Raw genomic sequence first — 27,790 nt, 5'->3', positions numbered from 1 at the left:
GAATTGTAAGAATTCTTTACGTATTCTGGGTACTAGACTCTTATCAGATTTATGATTTTCAAATATTTTCTCCCATCATGTAGGTTGTCTTTTTACATTCTTGATGGTGTCATTTGAAGCACTAAAGTTTTATGTTTTAATAAAGTCCAACTTATCTATTTTTTCTTTTATTACTTATGCTATTGGTGTTGTATCTAAGGAACCTTTGCCTAATTCAAGGTCACGAAGATTTGCTACTATATTTCTAAGAAGCGTTTTATAGTTTTAGCTCTTACATTTAGGTTTCTGACACATTTTAAGTTAATTTTTGTGTATGGTGTAAGGAAACTTCCTTCACTGTCTCCTGTTTCGTTAAATAGATATTTTTATAATATACCATGGTAATTCCCTTGTTATTTCTCTTACATATTTTTTAGTTATTTTCTTCATGTTATCCGGTGATTGCAATCAACATCTTAAAACAACCTAGTTGGGATTAATTTCAATAGTATACAAAAACTTTGCTCCAATATAGCCCCATTCCCTCTCTGCTTTTGTACTACAATTGTTATACAAATTACATCTTATTAATTGTAAGCTCAACAACACAGTTTTTATAATTATTATTCTACAAAGCTACGTTTAAATATGATAAAAGAAACAAAATGCATTTGTATTCTCTTTCACAGTTACAAATGTAATTACCTTTACTGGTGTTCTTTATTTCTTCAGGTGAATTTGAGTTACTGTCTAGTGTCTTCATGTAAAATGAAGGACTCCTTTAGTATTTCTTGTAGGGAAGGTCTGCTAGCAATAACTCAACTCAGTATTTCTGTATTAGGGAATATATAAATTTCTCTATCCTTTTTTTTTTTTTTTTTTTTTTTGTGCTACGCGGGCCTCTCACCGCTGTGGCCCCCCCCTTGAGGAGCACAGGCTCCGGACGCGCAGGCTCAGCGGCCATGGCTCACGGGCCCAGCCGCTCCGCGGCATGCGGGATCCTCCCGGACCGGGACACGAACCCGTGTACTCTGCATCGGCAGGCGGCCTCTCAACCACTGCGCCACCGGGGAAGCCCCTCTCTATCTTTTTTGAAGGATAGTTTTGCTGGACATGGTTAATAGCCTTTTTCTTTCAGAAATTTGAAAATGTCATCCTACTCTATTCTGGCCTTCATGATTTCTGAAAAGAAGTAAGTAATATTATTAAGAATCCCTTGTATATGATGAATACAGTAAGTCCCCTACATACGAACCTTCAAGTTGTGAACTTTCAAAGATGTAAACGTGCATTTGCATGTCCAATCATGTAAGTTAGTTCAGGTGTCTGGCGTACATTGTCACGTGAGTGCATCCTCTACAAGTGGTTGTGTACTTTACTGTACAGTACTGTATGGAGTACAGTAGTACAGTATCTTTATTTCAAGCCCAGGATGTCCAGAAGCAAGCATAAAAGCAGTGGTGATGTAGCTGGTACTACTTAAGAAGCACCAAGCAATAATGATGGAAACAAAAGTGAAAATAATTGAGAGTGGAGCGAGGCAAAAAGATGGTAGACATCGCTCATCCTTATAACATGAATTGTGCAACCATTGGCACGATTCTAAAGAACAAGGACAAGATCCTGGAACATGTGAAGCCTGCTATGCCGGTGATGTTGACAATAACATCAAAGAAGCATGGAAAAGTGATGGAGGAGATGGAGAAACTTCTCAGTGTGTGGATGCAGGATCAGCATCAGCGTTGAGTCCCGCTCAGCTTAATGCTGATTCAAGAGAAAGCTAAAAGCCTTTATGAAACTGTGAAGAAGAAACACGGCAAAGAATCAGAGGACTCATCTTTTAATGCCCGCCATGGCTGGTTTCACCGGTTCAAGGCCAGAACCTTGAACCTTCACAATGAAAAAGTAAGTGGTGAGGCAGCGAGTGCTGATACAGTATTGGCCTGGGAATTTCCTGAAACACTTTGAGAAATTATTGATGAAGCAGTGTATTTACCCGAGCAGGTTTTTAATGTGGATGAGACAGGACTGTACTAGAAGAGGATGCCAGACTGAAGTTACATCAGTAAGGAGGAAAAGTTGATGCCAGGCTATAAAGCAACAAAGGATAGGCTAACTCTGTTGTTTGGTGGCAATGCTTCCAGTGATATGAAGCTAAGCCTCTCTTAGTTTATCATTCAGAGAACCCAAGAGCCCTTAAAAACACAGCCAGGAGCTCTCTTCCTGTTGTGTGGAAGATTAACCCCAAAGCCTGGGTTGTTACATGGGCCATTTTCCAGGACTGGTTTTTCCACCACTTTATCCAGGAGATAGAGAAATATTGCTTGGAAAAGGACGTCCCATTCAACATTCTTCTGCTGCTCAACAATGCTCTGGGCCACCCCCCTTTCATGGACGACTTTCATCCCAATGTCAAAGCAGTGCATCTGCCACTGAATATTATGTCGCTCATCCAACCTATATACCAGGGAGTTATAGGGACTTTTAAGAAAAGTTATTTACATCACACTTTTCGTCAGGCGGTAAAGGCGAGTGATGAATCAGGAACCTTGTGACAATTTTGAAAGGACTATTACACCTACGAGGACATAAAAAACATTGACTTTGCTTGGCGTGAGGTTACGGCCGTCACCATTGATGGGGTTTGGAAGAACATTTGCCTGCAGTTTGTTTATTATTTTTGTGGATTTGAGAAGGTGGATGAGGAGTCCAAAGAGGTCTTCGACCACTTAGTGACCCTCAGTGAGAAGCTGGAGCTAGATCTGCAAGAGGATGACTTCATTGAACTCCTTGCTGCACAACACAAGGAGCTTATTAATGAAGACCTGATGGAATTGGAAGCCCAGAGAAAGGACAAAGAGAGAAAAGAGGAAGAAGAAGTAACTGAAGAACCAAAGAGATTCACAACACAGGAAATGGCAAGGGGATTTTCTTTATTTGAGGAGGCACTGTTAGTTTTTGACGCACAGGACCTGAACGTAGAACAGTACACGAAGGTTGCAGCAGCCATTCAGAATGTAATCCAATGTTACCGTGTCATCTATGACAAGAAAAAAAGAGCTACTACCCAGATATCACTGGATTGTTTTTTCAAGAGGGTAGATAGAATTGATTCCAGCAAGAAATCAGAATCTGGGCCGTTAATGTCAGGCGTGAGTGAAATTGCAGCTTGCCCTCCGTCTCCTATTGCTAACGATCCTTCAGCTCTACCATCTCCCACCTCCTCTCCCTCCTCCAGTCAGTAACTCTTCTTGCCTGTTCACTCGATGCCAGCCCCTGGATGCCAGCTGTTGTACTGTTCTACTGTACTTTTCAAGGTACTGTGCTGTAAGATTAAAAGTGTTTTCTTTATTTTGTGTGTTTGTTTATTATATATTATGTTTGAAAAGTATTATAAACCGATTGCAGTACCGTACTATGTAGCCAATTGTGTTAGTTGGGTACCTTGGCTAACTTTGTTGGACTTATGAACACACTCTCAGAATGGATCTCGTTCGTATGTAGGGGACTTACTGTACTTTTATTTGCTGCTTTCTTTATTCTCTCTTTTTCTTTGGCATTGAACAGTTTGACTATGATGAATCAAGGTGTAGATCTCTGGATTTTTTCCTAGTTTGACTCATCAAGCTTTTTGAATATGAATATTAATATTTTTCACCAAATATTGAAAGTTTTCAAGCATTATTTCTTCAGATACGCTCTCTGGACTCTCTTCTTGCTCTCCTCCTTCTGGGACTTCCATCATGAGTATGTTGGCACACTTGGTGGTGTCCCACAGGTCTCTGAGGCTCTATTTATTTTTCTTTATTTTATATTTGTTGTTATTGTTCTGTTCCTCAGACTGGATAATCTCTTTAAGTTCACTGATTCTTTCTTCTGCCAGTTCAAATCTGCTATTGAGCCCTTTTAGTGAATGTTTTATTTCAGCTATTATATTTTTCAATTTCATAATTCCTAATTTTTAATAATATCTATCCTTTATTGATCCTCTATATTTAATGAGACATCATTCTCATACTTTAATTCTTTAGACACGGTTTCTTTGATTCTTTGAATAATACATTTTATAGCTGATTTAAAGGTTTTTTTCTAGGAAGTCCAACATTTAGGATTCCTAAGGGGTGGTTTCTATTGTTGCTTTTTTCCTGTGTTTTTGTGTCATTTTTGGTTGAAACTGGACATTTAAAATATTATAATATGGCAGTTCTGCAAACTACCTCACTTTCTAGGGTCTGTTGTTATTGTTGCTGCTGCTGCTGCTGTTGCTGCTACTGCTGCTGTGTGTATTTGCTGAGTGATTTTCCTAGACTAATTCTAATTCTGCAAAGTCTTTGTTTTTTATGGCTACTGAAGTCTCTGGTTGGTTAGCTTAATAGTCACTTAATGATTAAATACAGATTTCTGTTTAATACCTTGAAACGTCAAGTCTCCCAGCCTTTGCTGAAGGGCTCTCTCTGCATGTTAGGGTGCATCTTCAACGCTCCACTGGGCAGTTTACAATTCTGCCTTAGCCTTTACTTCCTGACTGCACAGATTCAAGGTCAGCCAGAGGTGAGAGATTAGAGTCTTCTCAGGTGTTTCTGGAGCATACAAATAGACCTGCACAAGCACATGTCCCATATTCTCAGAAATACGTAGAACTTTTTCAAAGTTCTCTATGAACATCTTATTCTCTAGTTTTTTCTTTTGCATTTTCATCAGCCTCTTGTTAGCCCTGACTGGTATTGCTGCTTCAAGCCACTGTTGTGTGAAACGATGGCCAATGATTTTTTTTTTTTTAACAAATGCCTTTGGAATAGTTTTACTTTCACAGAGCTAGCTCTGAATCAAGGCAAATAAAGACAAATCTTGAGAATGGAACTTTTCAGGAAATTGCCATTCAGGTCGAATAGTAATGATTCTCTCGGATTAGGGATTTTGGGGAGGTCCAAACCTGTTCTGCCACATACAGTGGCTGCTAGACTGCCAATTTTCAGTTACTCTAGTTGTGAGGCCATTTGCTTTCAGAATACCACAGAGCTGGGAGGAAGGGGATGGAAATAGGGAAAATTAACATGCCACAGAGTTTGCTGTTTTTTTAAGGTTCAGTTGTTTTTCTTAATTAAAAAAAAAATTGCAACTCTTTGTTTAATTCTAGAATGCGGAATAAGTTGATTTTGACAATTTTTGCCAAAGTTCTCATGGCCTTTATGAAGGAGCAGAAGTTCTGAGACACTTACTCTATAATTCCAGAACTACTTCTCCCTTCTTGTTTGTTTGAATATTGCACAAACATGCCTATTACTATAGTTCACACAAAATGAGTTTTTCATTAAGACATTTTCATGGAATAAAAATACCATTTTTACTCAGAAGAGTTAACTTTGATTACCACAAAGTAGAAAATTCTGATTCACTTTCCGTAACTTCTAGTGTTATAAAATACAACAATCTCAAAACTAAGTATTATGGAGATGATAAGGAAAATCTAAATATTGTTACTCTAGGTAGATTGAATTTATATCAAAATATCTTATTCTACTTGTATTTGTATGTTTTTGGCAGGGTGGTTATTGTAAAAATGAGTTATAAGATCGTAAGAGATTAACATTCTTTGTAGTCGTTCTAGGCCCTGTTCCACCACCTCAGGATCCACCAATTTCTCTGCATTCTTATATCCTTTACAACTCTTTTTTCATCCAAGGAGTTCAACACTTTCTGTAGATCTTATTTAAAGGAAAATTCTTTTGGTCATATATTCTTCCTTTTTTTTTTTTTCTCAGCAAGCATTAAATTTAAAAAACTTTCAAAAGTCATTCCCAGGAAAAAATAAAAGAGAAGAAAACACTGAATTACTTCTCTGTATATTAGGGGCTTGAGAGAGAAATTTAGTCTCATAAAAATAGTTTCCTCATTTCAGTGATTATGGAATTCTCCCCTGCAATATACACATATAATTGTTTAATTAACCTTATCATTCCTTTTTTAGCCTTACTAATACACTTAATATTACAATTACTTGTCCCATTACATTTTATGGCTCAGATACATTTAGCCGTAAGTCCATAGTAGGTACTTTAAACTCTTGTGCCTTTGTAGCACATTTGGACCAAAATGAAAGAAAATCAGGGCAGATCCTGGTATTTATGGCCTTAGTTTTGAATTTTCTAAGCCTTCTGGTTCCAACCTTGCTCCACAATGCTTCTGTCTTCATTGCTTACTCACACTTGGCTGTTCCTTCTTGCTTTACCCCGGCAACTTTAGTGGCTTTTAACTCAAAATCTCTGGCTCCATCCTCTTGGCTGCCCACAGTTTCCTTTCCTGGAGGGGGATCAACTAGTCATGGCTATCTTTCATGAAAAGCCCCACACCTCCTCTTTCAGCGCAGGGCCTTTAAAAGCAGTCCTCACCCCACAGAACAAAGACTTGGATGATTAGCAGTTCATGGCTGCCTTCATTCCACTGATCTACTTTGGGACCAAAAAGATTAAAATGGCCAATATTGGTAGTATATCTTTACTAATATTTAAATGCGTATTATATGGTGTCCAACTGGAGTATTTAAAACTTAGGCATCATGATAAGTGGCTTCATTTTCATCTTCTTCAAACTTTAAAAGAACCACCGAATATTACTCTTCTAGGCTATCCGTGTTGTTTTGTCAGACAAATGTCCACCTTTATCCTAATAGTGCATGTAATTGTATTTATCGATAATAAATAACAATAAATTTCCTTAAGGAAGGCACTGCATAAAAATTTAGGGGATAAAAGTTTCACAGTGTGCTTCATGGTTTTCATATATTTCATCTCCTCTAATATATTTCAAAATTAGATCAAATGAAGCCACTTCAGGAAACAAATAAGAGAAGAAAATAAAAATAGAGTAAAAAACATGTTTGAATATGTCACTCAGAACTATGAAAATATTCTATGCTTATAAGAATTCCATATTCCTTGGCATCCTTCCAAGATTCTTTCACATCTGGTCACAACCTCACTTGCCTTTCCTAACTTCTATTCCATTCTATTCATCCATTTCATGCTGCCTGTGTCTAGAATGCCCATGACCCCTCTTCCATCTATGAAACCTTTGCCCACTTCCTGCAAGGCTGAATTCCAGTGCCACCATCTCTTTGAAACTCTGTCTTTTTCCTCCCGTTGACTTTACCCTCTATTCTAGGGTTCATCAGATGCAATTAGAAATATCTTTCTATGCATATATTTAGGTAGCTTGTGAATTTTCTTGAGGGTAGGGCCACACACTTCAACATCTCTGAATCTGCAGGACCCAAAAGACTTCCTGCTGCACAGAACTAATTCCATAAATGTTGGAATGAATGAATTACATGAGGGCAGATGTTTGCAGGCAATAAAAATGACTAATTGACTGTCTTGATATAGATTATAGTCTAGTAAAGCAGATGAAAAATAGCCACATAATTTGTAAAATAATTTACTTATTATTTCAGAGCCAAATAATAGACACTCTTTCTCTTGATGTATTTATTTTTATACATACATATCTAGTGACCCAGTCCTACTATAAGAAATACCTATCTTCCTGGTTTGATGACTAACTTATCATTTACTTGCTATAATCCTGGGACTTTAGAGTCCATCTCTGATTTAACTTTTTAGAAATTGGCTAAAGAAAAATATTTAAATCAAGTTGCTCAAATAATTCTAGAATTGCCTAATATCTTAAAATATAATTAACTCACATTTCAAATTAAGGGATCCAGCAACACAGCTAAAATGTTACTGCTCCTGAGTACTGGTTATTCTGAGTCAGAGAGTGCCACAAAGTGAACATTCTTGCCAGGGTACCACCCCGGCATTCCCTCTCCCACTGTAGTCTTACTGTCTCACTTATGTTGAAGTCTGCCAAGAAGTTTTAGAGAAGTTTCCTACAGTGTTAAGATCTGTCCGTCACCAGGATTCTGAAGTCAGACTTTTTTCATAAGTACCCATTGCCCAAATGTCTTTGGACCAGGTTTCTAGCACAGACTTGTCCAGGAAATAGAGCGGGAGGAACACCTATTTTATATTTTAAGTGAAAAAACATTCACACAAGAACATTGCACAATAACAACAAAAAAGACTGGTTGGTGATGAAGTTCAAGCCCCACATCATTGTCATCATACATACAACTTTATTTTGGCCAGAGAAGAAGCAATCATGGGTTCTTAAGTTGAAGCAGCAACAACTAATGTGGTAATTTCACAAGACTGCTTAATTTAACAGGCTTAAAATGAAACACATGAATGTTAGAATCGAGAACAAAACTGCTTATTTTCTATTCCTACCTACAAGTGCAAGAAATTAATGGACAGCAGATTTTCAGTAGAAAAACAACTGTTCTACCCATTTTTGCCTCTGCAGAACATAGCCCTGGAGTCTGATACATAGCAGGAACTCAAAAATTATTGAACTAGATTAAGCTGCCCATATGGGTTAGCGCCGTGAGTTAGTATCATTGTCTTGGAGTGCGTTACCCTGAATACATACATAGTAAATTTTAAAATCTGAATCATCATGAAATCTTTGTAAAAACAGAAGCAGCTCAGGACAATACCACCTACCCTAGAATCCTCAGAGTCAAAGAGGGAGAATGAAAGCACACTTTGAGGATACCTTAAAATGTATTTGAGACCTCACATTTAACTTTTCAAACACATCATTTTGTATTTTTCTTATAAAAATGTTATTTTAACATACAGTAGTTTAAAAATTATTTATTATTAAGTAAAAGTGACACCACCCTCCTACCCAGATGGGGATACCTTATTTATGCTGTGGCCTTGGGAATCCATGATTGTACTACCAAAGAACCCTGGCTTACACCAGAAGCAGAACTCTAGACTCTCTTTTATTCCCAACCCCTTAATGAATTTTTTCTTCTCTTGTTAAAAAAATAATAAGAATAATCTTTTGACAGCCAGCTAATTTGAAAAGCAAATCCTTGCTAATGTCATAAAAGTTTCTGATATCTTAAGGTATACCCATTTTATACGGGTATCTTCAAGATAATTTCCTAATCCAAAGTAAATATTCTGAAGGTGAAGATTCTAGAAACAATAATAGGAATTGATGGAAATGTTTTTAGCCAATCACTAAAGTTCCCTTTCTGATGCTCATCCAATTACATCACTTCCTATAGAGCCCACCACACAGAGGCCCCACCCTACGTTTCCACTGTCAATCTAATACTAATTCTCCTACTACTGGGAAGAATGATTCATTTCTACTAAGCATTTACTGTACTTTAGGCATTGTGCTAAATGCTTTGTAGCCTTCTCTCATTTAATCTTCACAACAATCTTCAGAAAAAGGCAATATTTTCATCCTCATTTTCCTTCTGAGAAAACTGAGGCTTAGAGATACTAGATAATTCTTCCCAAATCACACAGCTACCACCTGGAACCATGGTGGTTCCAGGACTTGAATCCATGCAGTCTAACTCCAGAACCTACCATAATCGTTCTCATTATATTAGATTAGCTCCAAGGAGAATACTTTGGAATGAAGTATCTGTTTCTCTTTTTGAGATTGGTCAGTAACCCCAATTACTTTTGCCTCATTTCATAGACTCTACTTTCCAAATTCTTAATCAGTTCAGCCTCTAACCTCTCAGTGTACTTTTAATTTTCACCCATATTTCCAAACTCTAAAAGAGATCTGATCAGATTAGGTCTCACTTAAAATCGAAAAGTATACAGTATAAAGTCTAGAGCTTAGCATTAGCCATCAAGTGACCTTATTTAATTACTAGTTTGTGACCACAGCTTTTATCTTCTCTAAGTCTCAGTTCACTCAATGGCATGTCTTTCTGTTAGTCAGGATAAAACTGGTTAAGAAAATAGGTTTCCTGACACTGATTTGTGTTTAGATTTATTGAAATTCAGAAAATGAACACTTATTCTAAATTTACTTCTCCAGCAATACTTTTCTACATCTGCATTGATTTGACATGAAGAAGATCAATAAATATAGCCATAAGATTCATAACACATATGAAAATTAACTTCAGCCATAGCACTGGTTATCACCATTAGTTTGTAAATCTTAGAGGAGATTTTTAAAATATTTAAATTCAAAGTATTTATTAACGCTCCCAAAGAAAGGTAAAGTTCCCAGTAACTACAGCCTTGATTATAAGTATGTTTTAATCCTACTTTATTTCAATAAGATATAATTTTACAATTTCTCTTTTCATTTTTTATAATTTAGTATACTGCAATTTTCTATAATTCCATATACATACATGCATGTGTATATATGTGTACATATATGTATATGCACACATAGACACACACACATACACTATTACCTGTTTTTGAAAACTCTGAGCAATTTGGAGAAATATTTTTAGGAAAAGATTATGATTTTTTAATGTCTAAGCGTAAGTCAATTAATCAGAATTTACTGATTATTGTGCAAAGCCCTTTGGGTCATACTGAGAAGCATAAGACATAAATGAAACTAGAGACAGAGAGGTGAGATATACACAGGAAAGGCATTCTGTGGCAGAGCTTTCCCAGACAGGGGAGCAGCAGGAAGCACGTTGATGATATCAAGTTAATGAAGATGGAGAGACTGGAAAGCCAAACTGGGGTACTGAGAGCACTGAATGCAGGCAAAGGAGCCCAAGTAAAGCCAAGTGGGACTGAACAGTGTCCCAACACAAGGCAATTTTTCTAGAGACTTATTTCTGCAATTTTGAAGACGGGACTAAGAAATGAAAATATGAGAGCTAGAAACAGGGGGAAACAGGGTTTTTAATATACTTACTAAGTAGTGAATCACTTCAAATTCATAAATTAGAAGAACAATTCTTTGGCGGATAGGTCCTTTTCTGAGATTTGATGGCCTTCAACCTTTCACCTCTGCCCACCCTACTTCTGATCTTCATTAAACTTTTAAAATTGTGTCTTCTCCAACTTTTAGTCCCTGCAATCTTCTATTTGGCAATCTATTCAATCATCCTTGTGGTTTTCCTCTCTGCCCTTCCCTTGGATCCTCTGTACTGTGTCACCTGTACTGTGTTCCAGGCAATGAGTCCTCCTTTGGGTGGCACTCTTGTCCTGCCTAGCCCTAGACCTGCTAGACAGAAACTTTCAGTTAGTAATTAGTTGAATTGAATTGAATCGAATCGAGTTGCATAGAATCGAGTCCCTCCACCACCTGTAAACACAAATCCACTCATCCACTCCTTCCCCTTCTTTGAAATTCTCAAAACCACTAAAACACAGCTGATTTTATTAAAAACAGCAAGTATTCGGTCAAGCTAACATGTAGTTGTGGCTCTTGACTCAAAGGATGTACAACTCACAAGACAAGGGAAGCATTGCAAACTCCTAAGTGGCCTGGGTCTCCCAGCGTTTTGATGGGCCAACTTATCTTCCCAATTCTCAGTTCCCCAGAGTAGTGGGAGCGAGGAAGGAGGGAATAACATGCAACCGAATTAATGCACTCTTACTTATAAAAGTCTGTAGCAACAAGAAATAAAACAGTGCCCTAAATTCTTCATTAGATTCAACTTCCAGTGTACAAACATCCTAATTCAGATTAAACAAAATTGCCCACACACATTCCATTTCTAACGAGACTGTTTTCCTCCCTTCCTTCCCCTCCCGCTTCCCTCTTGCATTTCTTTCTTTCTTGTTTTCCCCCAGTCTTGGTTCTCCTTTCCCCCAGCTTATCACAGTCTTCTCAAAGAAAAGCCTCCCTGTGACCACGAATCGCCATAAAGGAAGGAAACCCTCCATAAGTGAAAGCCAAGCCCTCAGCGGGGCGTGTCGGGGTGGACGCCCCCACCCACTATTAGTGTGAGAAGGCTGGACAGCGAAGTTCAAGTGTCCACAGGAGAGGCACGGGGGTTACCAGATCTGCTCACTTGCATAAACGGACCTATCCCTTCTGCGCAATCGGACCCCAGGAAAGCAGCCTCCCTTTAAGGGCCTAGGAGCACGGCACTTTGAAAGTGCCCTCCTTGCCCAGACCCCGGGAGAAGTGAGGGGTGCGAAGGCGGAGCCACTGGGCTGGAGACACCCTCCGAAGGTCCGGCCCTCGGCTGCGTTCCTACTACCTTAGGGAGTTGGCGCGGGGAGCGGAATCACCCTGTCAATGAAAGGCAGATGTCCCTTTAAGGTTTGCTTCGCAGCTCGTGGACTTTAGCCTAAACAAGGACCCGCGAAGCTGGCTTTATTTGTCCATGTCTCGGACAGAGCCTGGGAGGCTGCCAGTGGGATTTCAGAGACCAAGAGTGCGAACGGCGGGGAGATGTGGCAATCCCTCTGGGATGCGAGAAGCGTGAATCGAACTTAGAGGGGCTGGTCGAAAACACAGGAAATCGCTGTACTGCTCCCAGGCGCCGGGGCCAACGGGGCCAGCGACTGAGACCCACGGCGGCGGGCGGAGTGGCCCAGAGCAACGCGGCTCCAGCGCGTGGTTTCGCCGAGTCCTTCCCTCCGATCCAGCGCGTCCCCCGGGCGCTGCAGCCGCTCCAACTATGGACCCCCGGCGCCGCGCCAGCCCAGGGATCGCTGTCGCCTGCTGCTGGCTCCTCACCGGTGAGTGATCCTGCTTTTCTCTGAGCATATCCTGAGCTCGAGACTCGAGACTAGGGGCTTAAAGTGGGGAGGGAGGCATGCAGAGCTTCGGCCCGGAGGGGAGAACGGAGCGCGGATCCACTTTCCGGCGCTCCAGGTACTCTGGGCAGGTTGGAGTACAGAAAGCAGTTTCTGCGTTTGGGTTTTGTTATGAATTACGTTTGATGTCGTTTCAAAACCTTCCACCCCAATGTTAGGCGGGAGCGGTGCTGAAAACTTTACAAGGTGGAACTGACTTTTCAAATTAAAGTTGTTTTGACAATATACGTGGTATTTTAGGACTTTGCTGATAGCTTCTACCTTCCTTTTCTTTTTTTTTTTTTTTTTTTTTGAGGGAGGTAACTATCGGGCACCTGATTTATAATATGCAAAGTTCCTACCCTCAGGTTGCTCAAGAGTGGGTATTATTCATTTTCTTGCTGTCAGATACTCAAGATATTTTCTGCTACAAAATGAGGAAAGGGAAGAATGCAAAGTGAAGTTGCCTCTTGTCTCGAAATGATGTTTCTGTGTTAAGACCCAGGAGAAGGAACCTATTGAAATTGAGGAAGGAATAGTGAACATTTACTTTGTAAATATCACACAGCCGACTAAATTTTTAAATGCAAAATATCATATTGTTACTTGTGCATAAATAGATATCTTTCAGGAGAGACAAACACAGTGGAGATGCAAAGTTACGTTCAATTTAGAAAAAAGGTTGAATCGTAGCATTTTCTAAGATTTTCCAAATGATTAACCCGTGGTCAGATCTTTTTTACCAGTTACTGACTGAGAGGGAAAAGTTGCAAGGGTGAAAGAAAGAGAAGGCAGATAGGGTGAAGCTTTGTGTGAAAAGGGCCAATAATACAAACAGTGGCAACTTCTGAACCACTTTACAGCCAGTGAATGGTTGACCTTATCAGCCACCGTCACTACCCTTTACATGTGTTTGACCTATGACTCCTCTCCAGCTCAAATTTTTTGGAGGTTGTTTGCATTATTTTCTTGTTGTTGTGCAAAATATGAATGGTTTACTAACTACTCAAGTTGTACCTTTTTCATTTTACTAAATAAGCAGTCACTAATGCAGAAATGATCAAACGAGGTCTGCATATCCTCTAAAAAGACAATGACACTTGAAAAAACAGAAACAAATTATAATTTCTTATACATATATATATATTTTTTAAATTCAACTGCTTTATTTCCCCATGCCTAAAACAGCCACAAGTTGTATACTGTGGGTTTTCTGCAATTGTTGGGGGGTAATAAACCTTGCTAAATCCAAGAAGGAACTTCAAGGAAAATAATGCATACACGTTTCTAAATTACATTTAATTCTCTTTTGTGTGTGTATATATGTATTATATCTATATCTATACACATATTATTCAATCATATTGAAATTTAGAGTTTAAAGTTATCTCAGAATCAACAGGTTCCTTATATGTGCTATATTTATGCCCATTTCACAACACAATAAGGATCTGAAATTTGACTTCTTCCTTTCCTTTGTTGGTTACCCTGTCAGTCATCATGTTGTCAGCTTCCTAACAAACTTCTCATCAATTCATAGAGTCCACAACTAATCTGGGGTCTTATCACCATACCCACCCTTGCACAGTACTGCAGAACTCATCATCTTGTCTTCATTCTGAACTTAACCTCTAATTCATCTTCCTAATACATAATTTTCATTATACCTTAGTCTTTAGTCAAAAATCTTTGGCGGTTCTTTGTTATCTTTCAGATAAAATCGAAAATTCTCAACTGACCTTTCAGGGTCTGCCCTAATCCAGCACCCTCTGTCTCCTACTATGCCTCTATCAGTTTCCTATTACTGTTGTAAAAAATTGCCACAGATTTACTGGCTTAAAACAAGACAAATTTACTATCTCACAGTTATGTGGGTCAGAAGCCTCACTAGGCTAAAATCAAGATGCAAGCAGGGCTGCATCTCTTCTGGAGGCTCTAGGGGAGAATCCATTTCCAGGCCTTTTCCAGATTCTAGAGGCAACATGCATTCCTTGGCTTGCAGCTCCACTTTTCATCTTCAAAGCCACCAAAGTAGCTTCTTCAAATCTTTTCCTGTGACTCTGCTTCATCGTCACATCTCCTTCTTCTCTGACTCTGACCTTATTTCCTTCCTCCTATTAAAATCCTAATTACTTTGGGCTCACCTGAATAATCCAGGATAATCTCCCCATATCAAGATTCTTAATATAATCATATCTGCCAAATCCCTTTTGCCATATAAGGTAATATATTTGCAGGTCCAGGGATTAGGAAATGAAGATATTTGAGAGACCATTGTTCTGCCTACCAAAACCTCTGAACATAAACTGCCCCTGATAGGCAGTCCCACTTCCTTATTTCCCCCTAATCCTCATGCTCATCTTACTACTGCACACGTAATCTTGTTTTCTGCATCTAGAAGAGCACTCCACCCTTCTTTCTTACCACCCCCTGCCATCTAAACAAACTCCCCCCAGTCTTCAAAGCTGGGTTTACATCCCTACAACCACCTACCCAACAAACCATCCCAGTAAACCTCCCATTATATTTAGAACTGCCTTGTATTAGCTTTTCCCAACATTTAAAAATGATTCATCAAGAAAAATGCCCTTCTCTAAGTCCAAATAAAGTCTTTATTGTTAATTTTTAAGCTTTTTTTAAATTAATTTATTTTATTTATTTTTGGTTGTGTTGGGTCTTTGTTGCTGTGTGCGGGCTTTCTCTAGTTGTGGCGAGCGGGGGCTACTCTTCGCTGCGGTGCACAGGCTTCTCATTGCGGTGGCTTCTCTTGTCGTGGAGCACAGGCTTTAGGTGTGTGGGCTTCAGTAGTTGTGGATCACGGGCTCAGTAGTTGTGGCTTGCAGGCTGTAGAGCACAGGCTCAGTAGCTGTGGTGCACAGGCTTAGTTGCTCCACAGCATGTGGGATCTTCCTGGACCAGGGCTCGAACCCGTGTCCCCTGCATTGGCAGGTGAATTATTAATCACGGCGCCACCAGGGAAGCCCTTTATTGTTATTTTATATATGTTAAAGTCCCAGCAAAAAAACTAGTGGCATATATAAAGGATTTAACTGAAAAAAAATAAATCAAGGGACTGCTGGCAGAAGCATATAAAGGAACTGACAAAAGATGGCTGGAGCACGTAGAATGAGCAATAGTAGAAAGAAAGTACCTGAAGCAACATGAGAAGAAAAGCCACTGCCGTTCCTAGGCCTGAGAAGGCAGCGGTGTCAGCTTGACTGTGAACTCTGGCTATGGGAGGGGGACCACTGGACAGGAGCTGTGGCCATAAGAAGAAGAATGCAGCTAGTGCCAAAGTTGAAGCACAGCAGGGAGAAAGCAGGGGAAATGAATACCCCTGCTTTTCCTTCTACCCCCTAATGCCTTGCCTGGCCATCCCATTGGCCATGTCCAAATGGCAGAATTCAAACTCTCAGGGGACAAGGGTCAAGACAAACAATAACAGAGAAATACTAGCACAACTTATTGCTGAAAGGCACATATTTTCTGAGAATGTATTAGGTAAGAGGCCCTGTGCCAAGAATTTTGCACATATTACATTTTAATCTCAAAAAAGGGAAAATTCTAGAACTATTATCCGTATTTTAGAGATGAACAAACCAAAATACTAAGAGGCTAATTTGACCAAAGTCACCCAATTAATAAACCGCAAAGCCTGTTCAGATCTCTCATGCTCTGAAATAATATACCAGGCTGTCTAAATGTAAGTCCATTTCTCTCTTGCTCAGCCCTCTAAATGTTAAATCCAAGCATAATTGTCTAAAAGACTTTGATAAAGATCTAATTAATGGTGAAGTGAGTCTGTTATTTCCATGACTTTTAGGTATATAGTGAAATTAGATGATGTCCCTCCCTACATTAATTGTAAGTCAAATAAGACTACTATCTCTGGTTATTAAGAATACAAATATAGAATTATCCCTAATTGAGTTATATATCTTTCCTCCCTAGAAACATTTTAGTTAGCCTGAAAGCAGGAGTCTTCTTTTGTGACTTTTTTCACAGGCAAGATTTCCTATACTAAAAGAAGTGAGCTAATGGCTGGATATGGAAGGAAGTCAGCCACCTACCCATAACAAAGAAATGACCTCCAATGACACACAATGGAAGACAGTGAATATATTTAAGTCAATATATGATGTCTGTAAAGGCAGCGATAAATTCATAGGAATTTTGTTTGTTTAATAAATAGGCAGTGACAGTAGCAATAAAATATATATGCCAAACTAGTTTGCCTATTTTTCTTCCCTGCTGTCATGATGCTATTTTGATGCATGAGCTCTTGGACCACCACTTATAACTGTGGATCTTACTTCCTTAGATGGATGTTCCTCTACCTGTGTTCCAACACCTAAACCCAACAAACTTCCCACTGGATTAGAACTTGCTGAATTTTAATATGCCCCTTAAGTATTTCATAAAATAAAGGAGCTCATGTTTTAAATATATTCAGAAAATTAGGCATCAAAATGCTATTCTTTACCTACACTGCTCTTCTGTGGTATGAAATACAAAATAGTGTATCTGAATTCATGTTAGGAAATTGAGATGAAAGATATTTGGAACTGTTGTCACAATGCTGAAGTCAGAATATGTTGCCTATTCAGAGTGGTCTGTGACTGGAGAATTGTATTCGCTCTCAAAGCAAGTACAGTAGAGTATCAGCAGATGTAAATGAGCTGAATATATTCTCATCCTCATGATTATTAAGCTTCTTTCAGCTCCTCTATTGTGCCAGCTCCTCTGCAGTCTCCAGGCTTTTGCATAAGCAGTTACACTGCTACTGGTCCTCAAGTCCCCATATGAATGTGATTTCCAAGAACCCACTGGAGTAGATTGGACCCCCTCCCCCAGAGATTTGTAGGCCCTTAGCACTTTTGCTTCTACAATATACCACATATTAAAATTAAACATCTAATTGTCTGTTTTCCCAGCTCCCTGTATGCTCTGTGAGGATAGGGTCTTTGTTCATTATCTCTACCATCTTAGAATAATAGTCACTTGAAAATTTGTTATTGAACGAGTCACAAAAGACTAGACTACAGACAAACTCATAAAATACTTAAGGGGTCAGGTTGTCTCTTTTAATTATATCCCCACCTGGAATATTTCCATCTACCCATATTTATATCTAACTGAATGGAAGACACCATCAACTGAATGCTGCACCATTATTTTATGTACTATTAAGAAAGAAAAGTACTGCCAATCCAATTATAATTGCTAAATGGTTAGATGCCTCCAAGTTTCAAGAGATGTTGAAATGTGGGAAAATATACATCTGAAAATTATAATAAATAACATGCAGTATATCTACATGCAATTTTCTATCACGTTTCTTTGTACTTTTAAAACATGCATCATAAGATTTCAGACACACTCCTTCTAGGTACAAAGATATGAACATTGTCCCCCTTCTCAGTTCTCTTCCAGAGCCAAATCTATATCTAATTGAGGGGATAATTGCTCCTCTGGCACCAGCAACCTCACCATATCCCAAGAGCAGACCTTCCTCTGAATACTCTCCCTTTAAAAAGGAAGCTTCAGGAGGAGAAAGGTGACAATAAAAGTAATAAAAAAATGTTCCAGGTCACAGGATCAATAACGCTAGTTTTGGCAAGCTCTAACGTCTCTAATATTCTATCATATTGGTGGTTAGAGCTAGGGCCATGTATATTTGAAGGGACCTAATTTTTATCTAACGTCTTCTATAACTTAAAAGGAAGATGAAAAAGTCAACTAAATCTTAAAAGGAGATTACAATATATGTACTGGTTAGTATTAAGAATTCATTTTATGTGCAAAAGCATTAATATTGTTTTATCCAAATGTAGAGCTCTATAAACAAATTAAGTGAGAAATCTGATTTGAAAAATCATTATAATTCAAATATTAAAAGGAGTGAAGACATATGCTTTTTTCTATGAACCATCTGAGATCTGCTGAAATAAATGTAAATTCTTAAATTTAAATAGGACACTTAAATCAATCACATTAGAACCTCAAATGATTAAGATGAATGGTCTGCATATTTTATTATAAATCCTATACTATTAATACAAACTACAATGTACTTTCAAAATTTTCTTATTAACTATATACTTTTAGTTTGCCAAGTACTACAGTTTGAAAATGCATGGGTATTGACCAGTTCCTAAAATTATATATTTTATTGTAATATTTTTAATAAAATGATCCTGTACTGTACAGAGATTCATACAAACAGGAACATCCCCACACACACACTTTTGTTGATAAAATTATTTATTTGGTAGGAGCTTTGTATTGTTCTGTGACAGTTGCAAGTAAGTAGTTTTAATCACAGGAATTTAGATAGTAAGTGAGTACAGCAAGTTCCTTTAAAAAAGAAAAAAAAAAAAACCTTTCCCTTTTCCCTTTCACCATTTTGCCTGAATTCGCTGAATAGCCCTCCCTGTTGACCACTAACTTTGCCTGTGGAGGTCACATAGGCATCTTTGTACAATCTAAGGTTAGCACATTCTCTCTAAATAAACTATTGCTATTTTCACTAGATATTTATAATCAGAGTGCTAGCTATTTATTTTGTAAAGATCATTTTCCAAACCAAGTATAATAAAACTAATTGTCATCATACATTATTTTTGAACATTTTAAGACCTTTTCCTCGTTAAGATGTATTTAAAAATTAATCATTTTCTTATCTCAAAATGGATTATCTCAAAAAACTGAAATAGGTTTACAGAAACTTACTTTAAGAGTAATCTTTTTAAATTGTTAGTAACATTATAAAACAGAATGTGACTTCTTAATTTTAGGATATCAGTGATAGACAAATCAAAAACTCTGAATTAAAGGAGAAATAAAGCTTGTAAAGCCATGTCTTGGGAGCCTTGAATGCCAGGGAATTTGGATTTTAATTAATAGGGAATAAGAACCCCAAATAACTCGAAAGTGTAATGACTGATCTAGAAAGACTAAGTTATAACACAAAATCTAGGAGAAAAACACCTGATCATTCAACAAGCTCAAGTTACTAAAAAGAAAATTCTATTACAGACGTTTCAGATTAAATGATAATTCTGTGAAAAGTTTTGTAGTATGTTCAATCACTGAAGCACATTTATATTTAAAAAGACAGCCCAAAGCAGTGTGCCTCATAATTAAAACAAACAAACAAAAGAACCACAGAATCAACAGTCTATGGGGGTTTCCCATAGATTCTCAATGTAGAAATATGTGTGTATTTTTCTAAAGTAGAATATTAGATCTTTCTCAAGAATTACAACGGTGACCTAGGCTGAGCAAAAGGAATATTACATTGAAAAGAATATAAGGACTGTTTTAAAGTAATAAAAGAGCAAGGAAGGGACCTTCCTTTCAAATGCCCTAGGTTGGTTCCTAAGCTGTGAGTCTTTGTTTAACTGGCAAAGGTGAGAGTTAAGGGGAAATGGCAGTGGGTAATAGCACATAATCTTTGGGGTTGCAGAGATGATTTCAAGCATCCATAAATGTAGAATTGTGTCAGTGGAAAGAGAAAGTGTGGAATTAAGCAGACCTGGATTTGAATGCTGGTTATGTGATCTTGAATACATTTCTTAACTTCTCTGTAATTCATTTTCTTCATCTATGTATGAGGATAACAAATATTTACCTTACAGGTGAGGACTAGAAAAAGCATAGGAAAGTACCAGGTGAATATTCAGTAAGTGATAGCTCTTCAGTAAAAACCTAACATTTATTAAGGTCCCTGTGTGCCTATCACTGTGATTCTGTGGTTTTCGATCCTTGGCAGATTTTTCAAGAGGGAGATGATTATACTTAGAAAGGTGATCAAGGAGTATCTCAAAGCATCTCCTCCTTTCCCTCTCTCCCTCTCTCCCTCTCTCTCTCTCTCTCTCTCTCTGTCACTCACACACACACACACACACACACACACACACACACACACATTCACTCTACCAGTTAAGAATTCTTGTAGCTTAACAAGCACCTTTTAAAAAGATACATGTCCTTTGGAGACACAAGCCATACTCACACTTTAGTGTGATCAGTTCCTCGCTCAGTGAAAAGCTGCTGGGTTCTCCTGGAAGTAGAAGAAGGCAGTCTGAGTTAGGAACTTTGGAAGGGCACTCAGTATGATAGGAAGGTGGGGAAGGAAGGAGGTACAGAAAGAGAAGGAGGGAGAAGAGAGGCCACAAAATATTGGTTCTAATTTACACTAGAGTTTTGGAGGGGACCTATGTATCCCCTGACAACCTCTGAGGAAGTTAATTGAGATCTGAGTATCAAGACTTGTGCCAACATCATATTGCTCCCTTTCATCCCTGTCTCACCAGTTCAGGATGGTAAGCGTCCCTTTAAATGCCATACGCAATAAGATAGGAAGGCGAATGGGGAAGATTTGTGCCCTCTTCTCTCCAACCCATCTTAACTCTCAAGAAAACTTTGGTAGGCTTTTTCTATTCACTGGCCCTTTTAAGAAGCAAGCCCCACTTCCCAAACTCCCCCGCCTCTCCTTCCCCCCAAAAATGTTAAGTGACGTAAGGTTTTTCTTAGCAATGAATTCTGTAGCTATTCAATCAAGGTCGGTCATAGTAGAACAGTCCTTCCCCACTTCCCCAATCCTCAGCTCTCAGCTCAGCTTTGACAGTGAAGATCCCGTCCTAAACTACCGAGACCCAATTCCCCCCCCCGTAAACATTTCACAGGCTACTGAGCTGCGGAAAGCTGAGTCTGCCAACCTTGGATTCTGGGATTCTCAGGACATCAGATCAAGCAACTGAGAGGTCCATCCAGGGGTAAATTCCACAGATGGTTTCTTCTTTCTCTGGGATCAATGTTCTAACATCTGGGTTAATCAGATCATGCAGACTTGGTTAATTAAGCGCAGAAAACAGCTGGGCACGTTACTCACGGCCCAGACGCACCATGACCAGTCGTTCTTAAGAAACAGCTTCTGGACAGACCAGCTCCAAAAAGCGTGTGGCGTCTGAGTGCGGATAAGGCAGGAGCAAAGCGGGCCGTAGTTTGGACCTTGGGGCCAAGTCTGCACTTTTCTGAGTTCCTTTTACTTTTCCGTAAGTTTTGAAATTGCATTTACCCGGCGGGAGAAGGTGTAGCGTGGCAACCGCACACAGCTGAAAAAAATATACATGTTTGCACTCACAAACTCCCCAGATTCTTCACAAACAGGGGTGGAAGAGAAAACTTAGGACGTCCAAGTTCAGCATTAATACGAATGACTCGCCAGCAAAGATTCCGTACACTTCCCTCGGGTGGTTTATTCTCCGAGAAACAACTCCCAGCTTAGTGCGCCTGCGCACGCGCAAGCTGCGGCCCCGCCTTCCCGTTGCGGACGTAAAACGTGCGCCGGGAGGCAGGACGTGGGCTGCGCATGCGCCCTTACTGCATCGGCCTCTTGATCTGTACGGCGGCTGGAACCGCGGAGAAGGTGTTCGCCGGTGTCTCTTGCGCCGGTCCGACGCGGCGCGCCCCGAGACCACGAAAAGGAAGGGCTAAAGTAAGTGTTCCCCCCAGCCGCTAGAGTCATATAGAAAGTGTTTCCTTCCCGCCAGGCAAGTGCCTGTAGGAACCGGACCCCGTCCCCTTCACGGCCTAAACTTTCCCCTCCCTACTCCTTTCCTTGTGGCGATCCCCTCGGTTGCTCTTGTTCTGGCAGTGAGCCCCTGCCAAGATCATGAAGCTCGTGAGGAAGGACATTGAGAAAGACAATGCGGGCCAGGTGACCCTGGTTCCCGAGGAACCTGAGGACATGTGGCACACCTACAATCTAGTGCAGGTGGGCGACAGCTTGCGCGCCTCCACCATCCGCAAGGTACAAACGGAGTCCTCCACGGGCAGCGTAGGGAGCAACCGGGTCCGCACTACCCTCACTCTCTGCGTGGAGGCCATCGACTTCGACTCTCAAGCCTGCCAGCTGCGGGTCAAGGGGACTAACATCCAGGAGAATGAGTATGTCAAGATGGGGGCTTACCACACCATCGAGCTGGAGCCCAATCGCCAGTTCACCCTGGCCAAGAAACAGTGGGACAGTGTGGTTCTGGAGCGCATCGAGCAAGCCTGTGACCCAGCCTGGAGCGCTGATGTAGCGGCTGTGGTGATGCAGGAAGGCCTCGCTCATATCTGCTTAGTCACTCCCAGCATGACCCTCACTCGGGCCAAGGTGGAAGTGAACATCCCTAGGAAACGGAAAGGCAACTGCTCCCAGCACGACCGGGCCTTGGAGCGGTTCTATGAACAGGTGGTCCAGGCCATCCAGCGCCACATACACTTTGATGTTGTAAAGTGCGTCCTGGTGGCCAGCCCAGGATTTGTGAGGGAGCAGTTCTGCGACTACATGTTTCAACAAGCAGTGAAGACGGACAACAAAGTGCTCCTGGAAAACCGGTCCAAATTCCTTCAGGTAAAACAGTCTTACCGAGGGATAATTAAGAATGGGCAGAGGGGTTTATGTAAATGACTCCTAAAGTTTTAGAACTAGGAAAAGTACAAGAGGAGGAAGGTTTAACTTGCCTGGGATTGTAAGTGAGATCATGAAATGAAAAGAGACTAGCAAATTGATATAGTAAACTTGGCTTAAATCCTTAAACATATAAAGCCTTACCAGTGTTTTTGGCTTGAGGTCATTGTGGGCTGTTTAATGGGTACTCTAAGAGATCTTTTGTCTAACTTTTGTAATTGTGATTCTAGGTACATGCCTCCTCTGGACACAAGTACTCCCTGAAAGAGGCCCTCTGTGACCCTACAGTAGCTAGCCGCCTTTCAGACACTAAAGCCGCTGGGGAAGTAAAAGCCTTGGATGACTTCTATAAAATGTTACAACATGAACCTGACCGAGCTTTTTATGGACTCAAGCAGGTGGAGAAGGCCAATGAGGCCATGGCAGTTGACACATTGCTCATCAGCGATGAGCTCTTCAGGCACCAGGATGTAGCCACACGGAGCCGGTACGTGCGGCTGGTGGACAGTGTGAAGGAGAACGCAGGCTCTGTTAGGATCTTCTCCAGTCTTCATGTGTCTGGGGAACAGCTCAGCCAGTTGACTGGGATAGCTGCCATTCTTCGCTTCCCTGTCCCTGAACTCTCTGACCAAGAGGATGATTCTAGTTCCGAAGAAGATTAATGATTGGAACTAATAATCGAGACAACCTGAGTCTCACTCCTTCACTGTTAGATTTTCTCAGCATCCTTGTGACAGAAAGCTGCGAAAGTGGCACTTTGTGATTCTTACAGGGGTTTCTCATGTATTTGGTCACACTAGGTGATTTGTGGTTGGCAGGACATGTATTCAAACTGAACAATAAAAGGAAATAATCTCCATGTATTACCATCTTTATTAATTGGGATAATTTTATTTCAGAATTATGAGTTATTCGCAGTACTTAGAAACATTTTGTATATTTAAAATGAATGCCCGTATATTCTTTGGAATAGACTGTAAAATCCCATACTGCATGCTTTGAAGTAGTTTTCCTCAGGAAAAGCTTTTAAATATCATTCTTCAGTTTACATTGTTTATTTTAATTCGGCATGGTGTTCTTACACTGGTTTTCTTAATGATCCTTTTCTCCCCATTTCCCCCCACATTCCGTTTTTTTTAATTTTTAAATTTATTTGCTATTTTAAATGATAGCTAAATAATTAGAAGATTTTCTTGGGGACAACTTTAAAATGTGTTTTTCTTAAGAGACTTGTTAAACCAATCATGTTAAAAGTAACAAGGTGGGGGTTTTTTGCTTTAGAACTAATCGTAATTGCTTCAGAGGAGCACTTAATTAGTTATTTTTAGGTCATTGAGCTTGGGTCTGCTAAGGATTCTCAGGATAATCTATTTAAGGTGCCTTTATTTTTAAAATGAGGCTAAGGTATGTGATTTGCTTATGGGCTATTAGTGGCAAACCTAGAAGTAGTCCCCAGTCTGGACTTGAGTTCTTTGCACTGCTACACCATTTATGTATTTATTTTGTGGCTTATCATAGTTAAATACTTAATGCTACCTTGAATTTGTATTTGCTTTTACATTCTTAATGGACTTTCTCTACGCCCTATTTTAGGGATGAGAAAGCCTGTTCAGAAAGTTTAAGTCACATCATTAGGATGTGGCAGTTGATTTGTACTCCAGCTCTTTACCATACTTAGGGAATTTCGGCAAATAGCTGAGAGTTTAAAATATTTTCATTATTTTTTCCAAGAGTTAGGGAGGGGGCCTTGAAATGTAATTGCATCTTGACCTTTTACACATCTCAGCTTAGCAAAATAATTAGGAAAGGCCTTATGAAGAAAGAGTGATAATTCAGTCTGTGACTCCAGGACCAGTGGTGCCTGCTTCAAATAAGGACACTAAGTAAACTCTTGCTTGTCCTGTCTGTGTCTGAGCCTTTCTCCCGGTGTAAGTGCCAGGTTTGGGGATTATTTTTTTTAAACTTCCTAACTAATCTGAACCTTTTTATCTGTAGTTGGGGGTGGACACCTCCATATACTTTAAAACCACATTTTTATATGTCTATTGTACTTCCTAATCAAAATAATTCAGATTGTCGTTCCATTATAATTCATGAATATTTAAGATACCATTAAAAGTATGTTATTAATAATTTGGTAGGAGTGTAGATATGAAGTCACTAAGATTCTTAATGTTAGAACCTGATTGATAATGCATCATATTCTCAGGAAGAATTTGGAGATTTGGGGCCTCGTGCTCATAATCTATGCAGAACTGGTTATTCCTAGCTGTTATCCTTGGTAATAAAAACCAGGGGAAATAAAAGCTTATGGTAAGTCTGACCAATACATTTTAGGACATAAGTTCTCAAATTTAGCTGCCTCTTAGCTTCACCTTGGGAGTTTTAAAAACTCTATACCCAAACTGGACCCCAGACTAAATAACCTTACACCCCTAGCAATGCTGGAGTGTTTTCTTTAAATTATTATTAAAGCTCCCAGGTGATCCAATAGGCATCAAGGCTGAGACCCTTGATACAGGCCTTGCTATTCAAAAGTGTGGTCCATGGACCAGCAGCATCTCCTGAGAGCTTGTTAGAAACTGGAATCCAGGGCTGTACACTAAACCTATTGAACTGCAATCTGTATCTTAACATCTCCAGTTGATTGCTGTGTATAATCAAAGCTGATAAACATAAGCAATAGCTTATTCTCCCTGTGCTACTTAATCTCTGCCTAGGGTTGCCAGCCATAGAGAAAAAGATTTGAGTTTTAAGAGAGCTAAACTGCCAATATTCAATTAAATTATCTATAAAACTCTAAATGAAAGCCTGTTTATATGTCTATAACATATTTAAAATATCTTTAAGAATTTGTATTTTTAAAAAGTTACATATTATACCAATACCATTATCAAGAGTATAAATCTTCCTAGATGCATAGGTGTAAATATCAAAATAGTGATAGGAGCATATAAAATACAAAATTAATTCAAATAATTAGTTTTTACTATTCTATAGAAAACAAAATGAACCATAGGTCTCTGGAAATCATATGCACTAGTTTAATTCCAATTGCTCTTCATTAATAAGGAATGACTATGGTAACAAATGGAAACACTGTCAATAACATACCTCTCACATTAATGCAATGTTGTACTGTAAGTTTCCATTTACCATAAGGTGCTTGTTGTAAACAAAGATTGCTTCCCTCACTAGGCTCAATAAATGAGAAGTTTGCAATTTGTTTCATTTTGTTCCAGATATGATACATATAAAATTACGTTTTGCTATTCCTGGTCTATTATATGTTAAATATTTTGCTAATTTTACGTCTGGACAGTTGATGCTGGATTTCACTTTCATTACTCCCTTATATACAAGTTGGATTCCCCCCCACCCCCAGGTGCCACTAGAATAGCTTTGTAAAGCTAATTTTCTTTTATCTCTAGTTACTTTCAGTCATTAACTTTAGTTTCCTTTTTTAATCCCTGTAACCAGATATCAAACTCACAGTATCTTTAACAGAAGTGACTCATAATTTCTGCAGTTCATATATTCTGGAACTGAAATTCTCTTTGTTGCTAAAAAAAAGTACACGGATGAAATGGTGTATATGTGAATTCCGCAAAGTAGAAGCTGTTTGTTGGGAAGATACTATTTTGCTTTTAAATCAGATGGTTTTCCAAGTAAATAAAACCGGCAGTTTGTATTCAGTATCGGGATATGTTGAATTACATGTTGAAAAGGGGTTTCTAAGGTGTTTCTTAGAGTTTGAGTAGAGAGAAATTCTTTCGCCTGTGGCCAGAGCTTAGATATGAGGCATCCATATTTATATTACACCAGTCATCAAGGGCAGTACATTTAATTTTATCCGTTCATCTTTTTAGTACCTGTTTGAACCCAGTACTGAGCTGGGTTTAGGGAAGAAACATGTAAACAAATCACTGGATAAAAGTAACTTGTAGAAAGTATGAGAGGGCACAATGTTGCAAGGGGTCGCTTTTAGAAGGAACTTTAGAGCAAGAGCCAGTAAATGTACTTAAAATGATAAACCTGGAGAGGTTATCAGGAAGAGGAGGAGGGCGGGGCAAGTTTACTAATCACATCAGACCCTCCATGCCACAATAAAGAGTAGGTTCGACCATTATGAGAAACCACTGAAAAGTTTAAACAGGAGAATGGCATGATAAACTTTGCATTTCACAAATATCACTGGCAGCATAAAGGATGCATTGGAGGAGGCAAGATTGGAGGCAAGGAGACAGATTAAGAGAACACTTATTAGAAAAATTTAAGAGGAAAATGATGATGGTCTAAACAAAGGCAGTAAGAATGAACAGTCAAGAGGAGGTATTAGGAGATAGGCTCAGGGGGACGTGAGGTTTGTTCAGAGTTATGGAAGGAGTAGAGTCTAGGGGTAAATCTCAGGGTTTTTTTCTTGACTGGTGGGAGATATTAGGGCATAATTCAGACATAGGAAGAGAAGCTGACTTGCAAGGAAAAACAGTAAGTTCAGTTTGGAATCTGGTTTGAAGTGCCTGTGGGACATCTGTAATGCTTTTCCACCAGACTGTTATATGCTTACTTACTCCCTTCAGGTTTTTGCTCAAAATATCACCTGCTCCATGAAGTCTTCCTAAACCAGCCTTTTTAAAAAATGTACCTTCTCCAAGATTCCCTTATCCTTCCTTGTCTTATTTTTCTCTGTAACGCTTAATTTCACTTAGTTGTTTTGCTTATCATCTATCTAGAATGT

The 27,790-nt window shown here is 39.2% G+C and overlaps 2 protein-coding genes and 1 long non-coding RNA gene across 7 annotated transcripts in view; 2 read left to right on the top strand and 1 right to left on the bottom strand.

The window, feature by feature from the left end:
- Positions 1-825: 825 nt before the first annotated feature.
- Positions 826-21,453, bottom strand: LOC117199965 (uncharacterized). Of its 4 annotated transcripts, XR_007476175.1 has the most exons (4): positions 21,314-21,453; positions 20,608-20,655; positions 15,742-15,849; positions 826-15,527 (listed from the first exon to the last, which is right to left on the bottom strand). It is a non-coding gene; the product is annotated as an uncharacterized LOC117199965 (long non-coding RNA). The 4 variants fall into 4 exon arrangements; XR_007476173.1 differs by lacking the exon at positions 15,742-15,849; XR_007476174.1 differs by lacking the exon at positions 15,742-15,849 and having other exon boundaries at positions 826-13,105.
- ITGA1 (integrin subunit alpha 1) overlaps positions 12,401-27,790 on the top strand; it is a 173,441-nt gene continuing 158,051 nt past the window's right edge. Inside the window, exon 1 of one of the 2 annotated variants that reach the window (XM_033421156.2) lies at positions 12,401-12,533. In XM_033421156.2, coding sequence (XP_033277047.2) covers positions 12,473-12,533 — 61 coding nt within the window. In that variant the 5' untranslated portion in view covers positions 12,401-12,472. Of the gene's footprint in view, positions 12,534-21,996; positions 22,093-27,790 lie in introns of those variants that run through there. The other variant, XM_033421157.2, reaches the window with a different exon arrangement.
- Positions 22,092-23,915, top strand: PELO (pelota mRNA surveillance and ribosome rescue factor). Its single transcript, XM_004265938.4, has 2 exons — positions 22,092-22,995; positions 23,283-23,915. Exons 1-2 carry the CDS (start codon positions 22,270-22,272, stop codon positions 23,712-23,714), a joined length of 1,158 nt encoding a protein of 385 aa, XP_004265986.1. The 5' UTR covers positions 22,092-22,269; the 3' UTR covers positions 23,715-23,915.

Source organism: Orcinus orca, chromosome 3, assembly GCF_937001465.1.
Source record: "Orcinus orca chromosome 3, mOrcOrc1.1, whole genome shotgun sequence".
NCBI classification, from domain to species: Eukaryota; Metazoa; Chordata; class Mammalia; order Artiodactyla; family Delphinidae; genus Orcinus; species Orcinus orca.
Note: the sequence above shows the minus strand (reverse complement) of the source record. Positions and strands in the feature narration are given on the sequence as shown.